Raw genomic sequence first — 16,116 nt, forward strand, 5'->3', positions numbered from 1 at the left:
TCACACTGAGCCTGGTTCTGCAGGAGGTTTCTTCCTGTTAAAAGGGAGTTTTTCCTCTCCACTGTCGCTACAAGCATGCTTAGTGTGAGGGGTTGTATTTGAGTCAATGAGTCGATGCAATTAACTGGTTTTCCTTAGATAGAAAACTTTGAATCAATCTGAGTGGATGATCTGGTTGAACTGTAAAGTGCCTTGAGATGACATGTGTTGTGAATTGGCTCTATAGAAATAAACTAAATTGAATTGAATACATGGCTGATATTATCCAGAACAAAGTCCTTCTTTAAATCACTCTCTTTGCTTCAGAGTCGCTGTAGATCACCTCATAAATAAAATAACTGTTTTAAAAGTAATAATCATTTTCAGGCAGAGAAAGAGAATAAATGTATAATATCTAAAACACATGACAATTAAGTAAAAATAGCTTTAATAGTTTCTTTAGCTGGAAACAGTTTAGATAAACAATTGTATATAAATTGTAAAATTGTCTCTTAATCTATTGAATCTCTGTTTACAGGCTTTATATGCTTTGCTGTGGTTCTAGTTGATTATAGGCTTCAGTGTAACCTATTTGAATTTCAGCTTGAAATATTCTAGAAGGAGGAATGTTGTCTTAGTATCTCTCTATCATCTTTATAGCTGATCACCCTTCAGCCCAGACACAGACTAGAACTATAATAACAGCCCATTATTCTATTAACTACTCTAAGTAATAAAACTCTCTTCATACTGCAGTCACTATAAAACAGACCTGGAATTTCACTCTGGTAGCTCACATCAATCAGTAGAGAGAAAGTCATCATCACCTCTACAGTAACTCATCATGATACCCTCTAACTTAAAGCCCACCATCTGCAGGTCAGTTCTCTTCATGTTACAATTAACAGGAGTAATTCAAGCTCAGAGTGGGTTAGTCGCTTCACAGAAGGGAAGAAAGAGTTGCAGGTTTCCTGCTGCAGATTCCTGCATGTGAGCTGGAAATGAGCACTTTTTCATGCAACAACAAAGAACTCTGGACAATAGAGCATTCAACGCCATGAAGATAAACCCTGGAACAAGGTCCTACTATAACTCCTTAAAAAATATGGCTTAATAATCTAAAGCATTGATTCTCCATCCTGGTCCTCATGTACCTCTGCTCTGCATGTTTAAGATTCCTCCTCATGCTGCCCACCTGACCTATAAAAAACACAGGCTTCTGCAGCTCTTGATGGCTGCTGAGGTCATGCATTAATCAAGTGTGCTGCAGCAAAGATGCATCTAAAACATGCAGGATAGTAGTGATTGAGAAGCAGGATTGAGAACTACTCACCTGAATTTATGCAATAATTTACATACTAATTACATGTTAATGAACCTACACTACTAATGTAACTTCAGTTTTCAAAGCGTTTTCATGTCTGTCAGTATTCAAAGAAACCTGTAATTATCTTAACGGAGCACAGTAATTCTATTTTGACATTTATAACAAACTTCTTAATATTTCTTCATGTTTATAATGTTTAATGTGGAGCCGTTTTAACTCCTATAATCATTATTCTACATCTAGCTCATCTGTCCCTCCATCATCATCATCATTAGGTAGCCTGATTATAATAAAGCTGCTCATCTGTTTGGCCTGAGGCATTAGCAGTTCTGTGGTTCTGCAGAACATCCTGATGGTCAGTGCGTCACAGGTCCAGGTGTTTTTCAGGTACAGGAGAAAAAATGAACTGGAATTCAGATCAATCTCGAACAGGAACAGAGATGAACCTCTATCAGCCTCCAAATGTTAACCAGGCTTGACTAAATTATTACTTCCACCATGACGACACACAGCAGCTCTCTGAGGGATGTAAGTTAAGGATCTTTAGAGCAAAGGACTGAGAGAATGGAGAGATCTGCCTGTAGTGGAAACTCAACTGAAGAAAGAAACCGTGAACAGAGAAAGCCTTTATAAAGCAGAAAGGCAATCTATGGTATTTCTAATGTAGGTTCAGTGTGTAGACGGACCGACCTGCTTTATTCAAACACGTCAGCTGAGCAGCCTTCTTTCAGCACCTTAACATGACGGTACCCTGCTACCTCTCTCATTCACTATTGTAACCAATGCCTTTACCCATGGTGGATTGTTCACATAAATACACAAGATATATCAATATTTAGCTCCTTATGCATATTGGTCTTTTTTCCCTCTTTGAACACTTTCCTAACTTCCATATTGAACATATTTTATGCATTTTAAACTGTGTCTGGTTATAGAATAGTTTATGGCAAATCAGTGAAATTATCTTGAAAATTTAAAAGCAAAGGCATTCCTCTATAGGATAGTCTGTTACTCTGCCTCTCACTGCTGCATCTCCCCTATGATAGAAAATGTTACACAAAAAATCTTATTTGGTATTTCTGGGCAGATCGAGTTAGAGCTGCAATGTTCCTCATTCTAGTATACCAATCAAATATTTATTCTGCTGATAAAGGTAAATATATAGGAAATATAAAATGTTAGTGTTAAGGATGATTAAAGCAGCCTAAAACCACATGTAAAAAAACTTTAAATTGTGTTTTTTCATGTGATCACTGCTGGATCTCAGTTACTGACTGGATGCTGCAGCTGATCTGACTTATCAGATAAATCACAATAACTCTCTGGTGTTATATCTGAGTAAATATATTTAAACTCCAGTTTATTCCTGTCAAGTTCTATAATTGATCTGATTTATGATTAATCATCCAGTTTATCAAATGTTTACTTCCTGATGAACAACAAATACGTTCCAATACTTTTCATATCATCACCTGTTTTATTAATACTGATCAGAACATGGTTTCCATCTTAGCAGCAGGAGCTTTAGTTCATTTGTATCTCTCCTCTTTTAAATCGCTAACATAACCTTAAGTTATGTCAATCTCTAAAAAAAACACTAAGTTACTCTGTGTTTTTAACTATATCTTTTAAATCCCTAATCTCTGATGTTTGTGAATTTATAGGATAATTGCAACAACTTTCCTTTTCACTGTAAATTTTGGAATCATCAGACCTCATGCAACAACGCTTTCATATTCTCTTTTGTAAATTTCTCTTTCTTTTCTAATCATGGGCCTTTAAGTGACACGTCAGATTGAACAAACCTTCTAAAATTCAATAAATGATCCTAAATGATCCTAAACCTGATGCAGTCTACCTGTACTAACGTGAGCATGCGTTGCCATGAAATGTAAATCTGTATAATTACTGCCCTGATAATGCCAAATAAAGCTACAACTCCCCACACCTCTGAAGGAACATTCAGGTTTTTATTCATAGAAATGACTTTGAAGACAAAGAACAAATGAAAGGTTTGCAGATCAAAGTCTGAGAGCTGAGCAGCAGAATTAAAGGAGCAGGAAAAAGCCAAGCAGTGGGAAATAAATAACAAGAGCTCTGAATGATGAGGTTTGTCTGATACAGAAGTAAAATAATAAAAATAATTAAAAAAAGAAAAATCCTTTGATCCTTTGAAAACAACTGATTGAGTTAAAACCTGCAACATGATGTGAATAATTAAGGAGTTCACCACCAATCAGCAGTTAAATCTCCTCCTAATACCTGCACACCTGTTCTGTACATCTCCAGACCACGGCTGTCATCTCTTCATCTACTTTCCATCTCTCTCATAACACCTAAATATTTATAAAATGATGATGGCCAAACTAATTTAATGAGGTCAGACAGACCCAAACCCAAATATTCTGACTTTAGGGTAATGATAAAGCCAAAGAGCTGATATGGAGTGAAACGAAGACATGTGTTACTGTGGTACTGATTTTTTCCATCCATTTTCTGTTGCAGCCTGAGGGACCTAAATCAGTTTTTTTTTTGCCCACATGCAACCAGGATCTGATCTTTTCATGTCTGAACAACACAGACCTGATTTTTTTCCAATGTGATCCAGGCCACTTGGCTCTGTGGTCTTGAATCTGATACAAATCTGATCTTTTCAAATGCGACCTTAACAGCCAGGTGGCATTCATCTGAGATGAACGTCATTAATGCTCAACAAAGGTCACTATTCTGCATCTTAATCCCAGGAGCAGGGCAATAATGTGGAGAGCAGACTCTGTTTTTGACCATCTTGAAAAGATCATGTTGTTAATGTCCTGGATGAAGTTGGGATCCATCGCTAGATGTGCTGCAGCACTATAACCCATGTTTACTTCCTAAAGACAGAACGCGCTCGCTTATGACATCATTGGCTCCTCTACTGCACAGGAGGGACACTAAAATTCTGTGAATGCAGTTCAGAAAAGAGATCACATACAAAACACATTTATTTGAAAACATGATCAACCAAGCAAAAGAATTGGATTTCACACAAAAAAAATCTCAATTGAGCATTAAGGCCTGCAGTGTGAACACAGCCTAAGACAATTATTAGTATAAAACCATTGAAATTTACCGTGAAAAGCAGCAGAGCAGCAGAGGTTTACATCATTATATCTTAGATAAAGAAAACATTTAGGAGATATTCTTCATTCCTGACTAAAAACTCACCGACTGTAGCAGACACCAACGTGGCGAGGAAACACAGCAGAACAAGCAGAGCCGCCATTCTTCATCATCCAGTTCAACTAGTTTGACTTGAATATAGTTTTATTGAAGTTAAGTAGATATTGCTACAGAAAAAAGAAACTCTGTTAGATCATTAAAAGTCAACAATAAGGTTAGAAAGCTGAGATAAACCGAGGCTTCGGCTGAGCGTCGACTGGCTTCTGTGAAAATGGTGGAGCTCAGAAAACGAAAGTGTTCATGCGCACAAACAGGAAATACAACGTGGGTTTTAAACTCACAGTTTTAAGGTATGAATATATTGACTTTAGATAGAAATGACAGTTTCTACAGGTATTAATGTGTTTCAGATCTGCACATATTTAGAAAAAACTGTCTACACTATGAGCTCCTGCTTTAACTTGATTACTTTATCTGTCATTTTCCTCTTTAATCCACAATCTGGAAGAGATGTTTATATTTATCTTTTTTTATTGATTAATTCAATAGGAACCAATATATGAATTTAACACATCATCTACTCTACAATAGCTAATTTAAAATACTTTTACCTAAAAGGGGTTTTACAAAATAGTAGTAGGCTAAATTTATTTATTTATTTCTCAGTTTTAGAGTCCAGCACTTCTGTCATTTAAAGAGAAGTTTTTTATTAATGAACTTCTGGTCTGGTTCAGCAGTTTGGATCCTTTAAAGATCAAGGAAACTAAGCCTGGCTGTTACCAGTGATGCAGACACTTTGGAAATGAGAGAATTAGGAGGAAACACATTTTCAGGGACCATCAACGTTTTCTGACCCAGGATGATCAGACTCTATAGAGCATCACTCTCTGACCCATCTGACCCCCCCATCCCTGATCAACACAGGTGTTAAACAGGTGCAGGTCAGGGCACCTTGTTGCCAAAAAAAGGAAGGAGCAGCTAAATGTACGGTTGAAGAGAAACACATCAATAGAAACAAACCATTCATGGAACATATAGAATAAAAAATATATTCATTAATTAAAGAAAGCTACAAATATTTTCCCATAATATGGGAGAAAAACAGATGAGGCTTCATGCTGCAGTCAGTTGATTAATGATCCTAAATAATCAAAGAAAGATCAGGAAATATTTAAATATATTCATCTGTAGCCTGAACACAACCAGTCCTGCTCATTTAAAGCTTATAGATTGACATGTTGCTTCACCAGATTATTAGTTTACATCTCACCATAAGCCAATAGATTAATTATCTTCAATGCAGAAAAGTGTTGGACCATTGAAATGCAGAGACATCTATGACGTCAATACAAGCAGAGGCTGAAGCCTGAAGCTAAACAAAGATAGCTGACTGGATTTAGCTGGAATAACCTACTTTTGTTTTTGAAAAAGCAAAAGGAAATAGATTATTGGCTTTGGGGATGGGAAGATGTTTGCAACAAATAAATTTGATGAGAATTTGATTTATCCCTTAACTCAGCTAGTTGGGAAACAAATCCAGACTGTGACACATGACAGCTGCTACTGCTGCTGTGATTGGCTTAAAGCTCCGCATGGGAGGCAGGGTCACCTGGTGATCTACCCAATCAGCACTAACAACTGAACTGAAAGTCCCTCCCTTTGGTGAACACTTTCCTCAGGATCCTTTCCAGATGGATACTGTGTAGAGTTCAAATTAAACTAAAGGATTAGTCTGAATGATGCTAGGCTACTCACCAGCAGGAATTGATGCTGAATATAATCTATATTAATTGACTTAAGAGCAAAACTATTCAGTGAATTTATCCATAAATCTGGGCTGTTATACAGTTAATTATAAGCACAATGCTATCTGGATGTCCTTGTTATTATGATCAGTTAATGTATCAGAATGAGGTAATTATTATTTTTTTTTTCTGCTATCAACTATATTTTATCTGACTCTCCACCTCACTGAACAACATGTCAGTAAAACCACCTTCTGCTTTCTGATCTCTTGGATGTGGTTGCCATGGTAATCATTTAATAACACTGATCATCTGGTTTACACAGTGACATGTTTCTTATATGTGGCTTAGATGTGGATGTGAACTGGGCAGAGCATCAGGCAGAGTCTTGGATACAAACTTTATTCGAGCCTTCTCCATTATGGGATGCTTGGCGCCACACTTAGATATTCCACTTAATGTTTTAAAAGTGAGATCCCACATGAATCTGGTCCTTTTAAAAGGTAAATAAATGGAACCATCCTGAGGGTTTAGCAGAAGCTCCTTTCCTGCAAGCATCAACATGTTTAATAAAGTGAGATGAACAGATTAGAACTACAGAGGTGATTGTATACCTGAAGGTGGGGGCTGAGCTCGAGGAACCAGTTTCTATGTGGGCCACTCCTTACACCTATTAAAGCACTCTGCCTGATACCTGATTAGAAAGAAACAAGTTGAAGAGGAAACTGGAGAAATAGATCATCTATCTATAAGAAATAAAATGGGCAAAAATCTTCATCTTTTGACTTCATTAACTTATTATATTTAGATGTTTCCTAATATCTTTGATATTTGATAATCTGACTGCAGCATGAATTCTCCTCCATTTTTGATCCATTAAACATGTTGATCATTTAAACCTATAATTCATGAATAAATCTTTTTAAATATGGGCCGTGGGTTATTTATTCATGTTTAGTTGTGTTTCATTAGAATCATGCATCCAGCTACTGTTTAATGTTGTTACATCAGATTTATGCACAATGATCTCTTTATGTTTAACACCTATAATGAACAGAGTGGGTAGCACTGCTGCCTTGCAACAAGAAGGTTCTGGGTTCCATTCCCGGTCTTTCTGCGTGGAGTTTTCATGTTCTCCCCGTGCATGCGTCCACAGTCCAAAAACATTACTGTTAGGTAAATGGCTTGTATGGATGTTGTATAACCTGTTTGTCTCAGTGTTGCAATAGACTGGTGACCTGTCCAGGGTGGACCCTTCCTCTTGCCCATTGACAGCTGATGATAGACCCCAGCAGGGATAAGCATGACAGAAATTAAATGCATGGATGTACAGGCGAACTGATGGATAAACAGATGTGGTGGAGCCAGCGGGTTAGTCGCTCCAATACTGGACCCAGTTCAGCAGTTAGATCTGAGAGTGATGCTTTATGGAGTCTGATCAGCTGATAATCATCCAGAAACATTGATAATCTCTGAAAAAGCATTGCTTCCTAATTCTCCCATTTCCAAAGTCTCCAGCATTTAATTCTCCATTGTGCACCTTCACACATCCAATGCTTCAGTGGTATCCAATTGTTTACAGCAGTTTGTGTGAATTCCTCAATATTTGTTCAATTAATTTATTGATCTGATTCACCCCATTGATCACCTGAGTGGAGGAAGCATTTAGGTTAACATATGTGCTGACTTCAGACTGATTCTGAATTAAAGCTGGCTTTATATTACTTATGGACTCCTCAGACCCAGAATGCATAACACAGCAGTTTCAGATGATAAAAGTTTCAAATGAATTGAAAGTAAATTATGATGGAATCTGTCTCTCTGAGACACCAGTCACCCCCCTCTCTAAAATGGCTTTACCCGTTCAGCTGGGTCAGAGGCAAGGCAAGGCAAGGCAAGGCAAATGTATTTGTATAGCACAATTCAGTACAAAGACAATGCAAAGTACTTTACATGATTAAAATATAGGAAATAGAATCAAAGCAAGTAGGAAAAAAAGCTGGTGTGATGGGCAGCATATTTCTAAGCCAGGTTTGTATTTTACTAAATACAACCTTTGTTAGAAGCCAGTGTATGGTATTGTGTGGCAGTGTGATTTTTCAGGCGCAGGTGTGTGTGCTAGCTGTATGAATGAGACACCAGGTCATTATTCTCTTGGTCTCCACAACTGTAACTGACTATACGCTCCCCAGTTTCATCCATTGTGGCCAATATCTATATGAACAAGGTGGAGAGCAGAGCCTCAGCAGATACAAGGGAAAAGAACCAACTCACTGGTTCAGATACATGGATGACACCTGGGTCAAAAACAAACCCTGGAAGTTGAGGCATTCACCGATCACATCAACTCAGTGGACAGAAACATCAGAAACATTCAGAATGATGGACATCTTAATACTAAGGTTTACCAAAAAACCTGCACATACAGACCATTATGTTCAATTTAACTTTCATCACCTGCTGGAATATAAACTTTCTGTAATCGAAAGTCTGAGTTACCAGACTGACAATATTCCCTACCAAGTAAAAAGCATCTAAAAATTAATAAAAATATAATTTTATCCCTGGTAGCCAACATTTGAGTAATATAAGCAGTGAGGCTTTCAGATCGTTTAGTCCAGTTTCAGAATAGATTTAACAGCTGATTTATCTGTAGTGCTTTGATTAAAAAGTAACCAGGAAGTTATATTAACCCACTGAGGCTCTGATCAGTCCCACTTTATGTTCCTTAGATCAGCTCAGATAACCAGGGGAAAAATATTTCTAGTAAGAGTTTTTTTTTTTTTTTACAATTTTTTTTTAAACACTCCACACTGTTTATGAAGCCAGGAAATTTATACAAATATCGTGTTTGTCTGATCCTGGGCAATCATTCCTATTGCTTCTACCGGTATATATAAGTTTATTAATGCTTTAATATTTTAGCCTCATTATTACCACACATCTGAACAGTAACTGAGGAAGGGTTGAATTTTAATGATCAAAATTAAAATAGTTTAAAGCAACATGTCCTTTAGTTTCTACATCTGATTTATTCCAATATTCCTACAATCAGGAGTAAATATATTAGATGTAATTTTTTCATCCCTGAGTGAAAAACTCATCATTCAGACCAGAACCCATCCCAATGAAGGTAAACAGCAGAACAAGCCGAGCTATCATTCCTCCTTATCCAGTTCAACCAGTTTGAGTTTAATATGGTTTATCAAAGACCAACAGATTTATAAACTGTTAGATCAGTTCAAGTCGACAATAAGTTAAGAGAGTTCAGCTGAGAGAAACTGATGTTTCAGGAGAGTGAGGAGTGGTTTTTCTATGGAAGAAGGTGGAGCTCTGAGAAAGAGAACCTGTTTACTGAGATCAGAGGTCAGGTTGATAAAGGTAAATAGAGAAATTACAGCATGGTTAGGTAGAAATGTCTTTCAGATTTGCAGATATTAAGTTAAATTGGCTACAGTATGAGGTCCTGGTTTAATTTGATCTGTTAGTTTCTAATGTTTGGGTTGCTTTCTGTTCTCTGGATCAGAAAACATTTCTATCTATTTCATACAACATGTATTTATTTAAGATTATATTTCTGTCTCCATAGCAGACTGGAGTTCTTTCCTTTAAATGGAGTTTTTTTTTTTTTTTTTTTTTCAAAGCAGGCGTGAAACATGGTTCAGCTGTTTGGAGTCTTTACTGAAGCAGGAAACAAAGGCTGTTATCAGAGACACACCTACTGATATAAAAAGACCCACAACCTGTAGTGAAGCAATCTGCCTGGTTACAGGTGATGTCATTTAACCCTTTAGCTGTCAGCATTTCAGCATTTAATCTAATCCCATGCGTTTAATAAACCACACCTATAACACAAACAAACAACTGTTTATAGATAGTTGATATAAAGTCCTTCACTCTGCTTCCTCATGTCGGAAAAATGAAAAATATGGTTAGTCTGCCTTAAACAAGGGCAGGGAGGAGGACAGGAGACTTCTCTCAAACAGGTCCCAGGAAACATGATTTCTAAGAGATATGAGCTCTTATTTTGAAAAGCTAGAGCAGGAAATGGGCGTGGCTTGAGTTTACCTGACAGCGCAGTTGTGTAGGCGAAAGCCGCCTGGTTCGTTTCTGTGAAACACTGGGTTATTTATTTTTTTTTTTTTTTTCTTCTGCTATAAAATGTGGAGTGAAAATAAACATCAAAAATGTCAATCTTCACGTTTACTAGGTTGGAATTGAGGCGGAGTGAACTGATCAGCTCCTCCCACTCCGCGTATTTCCGGTGGGAGGATACAAGTTCTTGCGGGAAAAACCATAAAATCCATAATATCCTTTATTATGGATATCTATGGGAAAATCTACCTTTAACACCTGTACGGCAAGCCAACCAGCCGGTTAATAAGCTTCACCCCCAGAAACCAGGCGACGCTCATCCGAAGTCTCGATTTCTCTCAGCTTTCTTCACTTATTGTTGACTTTTATAAATAAATAAATCTGTTGATCTTGGATATAATTATATTCAGCTGGAACTGGATGAAAAGAAATGAAGGCTGTTCTTGTTCTGCTGTCTTCCTTCTTCACGGTGGTTTCTGCTACTGTTGGTGAGTTTTTTCTCTGACCCCGAAATCCCACAACTCCGTCCCGCTCCGCTCAGACCTGCTGCTCAAAGCAAAGCCTCCATCCTCCACTCTTCCTCCCCTCTTGCTCCGCTCCAACTTCCTCGGAGTTTGAGGTAAGAATGCGCTACATTATTATATTCAAAGCATCAAAACAGGGTTTCCACGGATCATTACAAATAATTAAAAGCCATTATTTATTTTGTAAATTAAGGCCTTAATTGGCACTATTTAAATGTGACTATCGGGGCATTTGAAATGCTTTATTAAAAAAAATGTTTATAACAACATTTTCGTCAGAAATATTATATCGCGATTAGTTTGCTTGGAACTGCTTGCAGTTAGTCATAAAGCATTGTTTGGAAAAGAAGCTCGAGGCGGAGAAAAAGCTAGAGAATAGGAAAATGCACATTACAATAAAAGTGGATGGAAAACGAGGAATTGGGGACATGGCTGCAGCCTGTCGACGGTAAAGAGATGATTTCACCGTGTTCATTATTACTATCTAGATAGATAAATAGCTAGATAGATCTAGCTAGATAGCTAGATCTATCTAGCAAGATAGAGCTAGCGCACGTTGACATCATCTTTACCGTCGAATTCCTTGTTTTCCAGCCACTTTTGTTGTAATGTGCATTTTCTAATAATGTATCTGACGAAAATGTTGTTATAAACATTTTTTTTAAATAAAGCATTTCATATGCCCCGATAATCACATTTAATCACTGCCAATTAAGGCCTTAATTTACAAAATAAGTAATGACTTTTAATTATTTGTAATGATCCGTGGAAACCCTGTTTTGCTGCTTTGAATATAATAATGTAGCGCATTCTTACCTCAAACTCTGAGGAAGTTGGAGCGGAGCAAGAGGGGAGGAAGAGCGGAGGATGGAGGCTTTGCTTTGAGCAGGAGGTCTGAGCGGAGCGGGACGGAGATAGCTGTTCTGCTGTTTTCTGTCAATGTTTTTATACTTAGACTGTACTAGTAACCAACCTTTTCTCAGAATAATAATAACGGACCCCTTCTTCTAACTAGTAACTAAATGTTTATCTTGCTTCCAGGAAAGGTTAATTAAAATGTGATTATATGAATGGTGTCGTTGAAAGATTGTCTATGTGTGTGTGTGCGTGAATGTGTGATTTAGGATGTGACCTTCCTTGGTCATAAAACAGACTTTTTATAAGAGGTTTAGTCATTTTAGCCTCAAGCAGAATGAATTTGGTGTGTAATAAACAGGAACGGGATAAAAGTTTGTGTTTTTCCAGATGCATCTAGATCAGGGGTGTCAAACAGGTTCCAGAAAGGGCCATCAAGTGAGTCCAATCTGAACATGACTTAATGAGATGAATACTCCATTCATCTGTTGTTCTATTGCTTGATTGGAAAGAAAACCTGCAGCCACAGGTTTTCTTTCTGGAGGATGTGTTAAATACTTCTGTAGATGTTCCTGTAGAGTCGAAGCTGAAACCTTTAGTTTATGTCCCAGAAAGACCTAAAGAGATGAGACTATTAGACATGAGTGATGAGGTTCTCTGAAGATATTTCTGATTGTGTATTAATGTTTTTAGTAAATGTTTTTTTTTTTTATTATTATTGCATAACCTTAACAGGTTCAGTTCCACCATTAGAAGACAATGAGCTCCATGATGTCTAATCAGGGTTTCTCTCTGTTCTTTACTGTTTCCTCTCAGGTTGGACTAATATCACTGCAGAAACTGGAGAGAACGTCATTCTGCCATGTAGAACCCCCAATAACCAACCTGCTGAGGTTGTAGAGTGGAGAAGAAATGATATGGGAGAAGTAAAGGATGTTGCTCTGTACCGAGATGGCAGGTTTGATCTTGATGGCCAGGATCCACTTTATCGTAACCGGGTGGATCTACAGGACAGAGAGATGAAGAATGGAGACGTATCTTTGATTGTGAAGAACGTGACGACTGATCATACTGGAACTTATGTGTGTCTAGTTTATCAGAGAGGAAATAAACGAAGGAAGAGATCATATATTAAAGGTGATCCAATCTGCATCATCAGCCTGGATGTAGCCCCTCCTCCTTCAGGTGAGTTAACTTTGTCTCTGAATCAGAACTTCCAGTAGCTTCTTGGTTCTGGATGATGGATGTTGGTGTTTTTCCTAAATATGTTGATCAGACTAGAATCAGCTGCTCTAAGAGCAGAAGATGATGATCTTCAGACATGTTCTACCTGATGGCTCAGACTAACACCTGCTTCTGTTCTACAGGAGACACGGATGGACTACAAGGGGATGGAGGAAACAAGGATGGAGGAAACAAGGATGGAGGAAACAAGGATGGACTGATAGCTGGACTCATTGTTGTAATCGTTGTAGTTTTGGCTTCAGTTGGTGTTTTTCTGCTCTTTAGAAAACACAGACAATCATTTAAGGAACAGAACCCACCTGCTACAGAAACAGAAGTCAGTCCTATAATTATTACACATTTAAAAAAATTTTTAGGTCCTGTGAGACCATTAAGGGGAGGAGCCACAAGCCCTATATAAGGGAGGCCTGAGGCCCGTTTGTCACTATGCGGTATGGTGTCGAGGATGTTAGACCAGATCAGGGGGTGCCTAAACCTAAATTATGATGAGGAAAAATATAAAATTATACCTTGTGCAGGCCTGATGAAGACTAAGAAGAGTCGAAACGTTGCCAAACTTCACACACGATGACAGCACAGCCCAAATTAGGCAGCATGATGGAACCAAAGAGGGAAGCAAAGCCCAATATGGGGAGAAAAAAAGTAAGGGAAGGAATGGGGGTGCCTAATATACTTAGCATACTTGCATAGCCACCAACATGAGACCAAGAGAGTTTGACAGGCCCTAGGCCTAATTTTTTGTCCACGGGACACTCCAGGGAGACATTGTTGCCTGATGGTGGATTCTCTCTGGGCTTGGGTCAAGTTTCCATCTCTGGTGATTCCAACAGTGGGAACGCCCGTGTACTAAATACGTTCTTAACTCTAACCCTGAGGGTAAAAGGCTGGTTATCCTCCTGCATCAGTGTGTCAGTGAGCTTTTTGCAGATATTGTTGATTTATGCCAAATATTGACACGTGGTACCAAACAGGAAATGCAGATAATGTAGAGCGGATGTAGAATTGACCAATCAGAGGCCTCCTGTCTGCAGTTGTGTCTCTGGTCGCCTACTCTTTTGGAGAGAGAGTCAGAAGGGTCGGGGCTTATTGCGTTCACTGCGACACACGCAGACCACCTGGTTTCTACCAGCCTTTAGGGTTAGAGTTCAGATATGAATACATTCTCAGGTAAAGAGATCAGATTATAACGGGAAATATATTTTAAAAAGTAAATTTCTTCCACCTGAAATGATTTTGTAATTACTAAATGTTACTTATTCTCTCATTTTCAAAATGTTTAGATGAGTTTCTATGTTTTACAAAACAAATCAGATGTTATGATCAGTTTCTCAGTACGTGAGACAGCTCTCTCCAAATACATTTTTACTCTAGTAATTGGATGGATATTTTTTTCTTTTACTTGAGTATAAAATATGTTGAAGCAGTGCTAATCTTACTTTAGTACATTTTTTTTAGGTGTTCTAACCTCTGTTCAGTTTCCAGCTTCTGTGGACCAGCTGTGTGAGCGCCATCTGGTGGAGGAATAAAATATTTCAGCTAAAACTTGGATTCAGAATTATTTGTTTCAGACAGTTGCTGTCTGTTTTCTCTTTGATTTAGACTTTAGAGAAATGAATATTGAGATGATTACTGAACCAAGCACTGACTGTTAGTGCTGCAGGATAAATAGTCCATCATTAAAACAAACATCCGATCTCAGCGCTTTGATCTGTTTACTACTGGTGTCTGCAGTTCTTCTCTTGTTTTAGGTGACTGAAGTGGATATTCATTGAATAAAATGATCTGGGCAAAGCTCTGCGTAATTTAAGAAAACAGCATTTTAAACGGTGAACTTTAAAATGTCCCAAAGCACTGAAAATAAAACTGACTGATGTAAAATGCAGCGTTCAATGACCACGGAAACATGATGTCTTTCGCCATTTTGCAAGTTCTGCTGAAATAGCACATTAAACGTTGCTTTATTAAATTAGCTGTTTTTGACAGAGTTCTGACTTATAAAAAATAATAGTTTTGTAATAATAAACACAGACGTGTCAAAAGTAATTATGTTTATTACTCGAGTAGAAGTAGAAAATCCTACTGTTTAAAACACGTAAAAGTCATTGTTAGAGGATCAACTTAAGCTTTTTACTCCAGTGAAAGTGTAAAAGCACCACTTTTAAAGCTACTTAAAGTATAAAAGTAAAAGTAATGCAGAATAAAATGTTAAGGACAGAAGCTTCACTGCACTACACTATTAAAGGAACATTTTTCTGCAATTCTGGATGATAACTTCCTTAGAATTAACTTTCTTTGTTTTATAACTAATGGTAACACTGTTTAACTTGGCATCATCCTGGAAAAAAAACCTCTTTATTTTGGTTTGTGGTGGGCAACAAGTTCGGGCAGCACCGAGTCCAACACAATAGATTAATCATCTGGACAAAACTAATTGTTTGATGGATTTAATTTTTTTTTTAACACCAACAGGCCATAAAGAGAATAAGCTTAAATGAAACCAAGCTAACTAGTCTGTTTTTAAAATATGAGTAGAAAGTGGAGATACTTTAAAAAAAAATAACTATGTAGAAGTTGTCAAAAAATAATTTATCTGGTAAGAGGACTCTGTGGTGGAAGAAATGTCTGGTAGCTTTTTGTGTATTTCTGAATTGTGTCCGTGCGTCAGTGCCTCCTCCTTGTTGTCTACCCTGGAAACGCCTCAGCCACTAATTTCGTTTTTCACTTAGAGAGGCATCAAAGTGCTAGGACGCACCTAGTCAGCAGGAAATCTCCATAAGAAGAATATGTCTCTGCTGATGTTATCACTGAAAGTTATGGCTTTGTTCATATTTAAGGCTGCATCCTCCAAGGACGCGTCTACCTGGACTCTATCCTTTGAAGTCCTTGAAAATAAGGGGACAGGAAGAGTTTTGGCTCTGAATTCGAACAGGTCTTACCTTTAGCGGGTTTTACCGCCGTAGGCTCTGTTGCTTAGCAACCGTGACAGTTGACACACAAAGCAGGAAAAGAATGAAAACCCAAGTTTTCAAAACTTTCTTTTTCATTTCTTTTATTTTTTTATTGTAAAGTGAACAAAGACAAAACTCACAAGAACACAGAGTGGAATAAAGGTTCCAAAATAAAATCAAATGTAATGATAGAAACCTTAGTCAGTTAAATAACCTGCTGCTGTCATTCTGCACAT

General features: G+C 37.6%; 1 protein-coding gene across 1 annotated transcript in view; it reads right to left on the reverse strand.

The window, feature by feature from the left end:
- Nucleotides 1-4,744, reverse strand: part of LOC107101496 — a 31,234-nt gene extending 26,490 nt beyond the window's left edge. Inside the window, exon 1 of the mRNA XM_015400447.1 lies at nt 4,514-4,744. Within this exon, the coding sequence (XP_015255933.1) occupies nt 4,514-4,571 (58 nt within the window). The 5' untranslated portion in view covers nt 4,572-4,744. The remainder of the gene's footprint in view (nt 1-4,513) is intronic.
- Nucleotides 4,745-16,116: the final 11,372 nt, after the last annotated feature.

Source organism: Cyprinodon variegatus, unplaced genomic scaffold, assembly GCF_000732505.1.
Source record: "Cyprinodon variegatus isolate N-32 unplaced genomic scaffold, C_variegatus-1.0 Scaffold1104, whole genome shotgun sequence".
Lineage (NCBI taxonomy): Eukaryota > Metazoa > Chordata > Actinopteri > Cyprinodontiformes > Cyprinodontidae > Cyprinodon > Cyprinodon variegatus.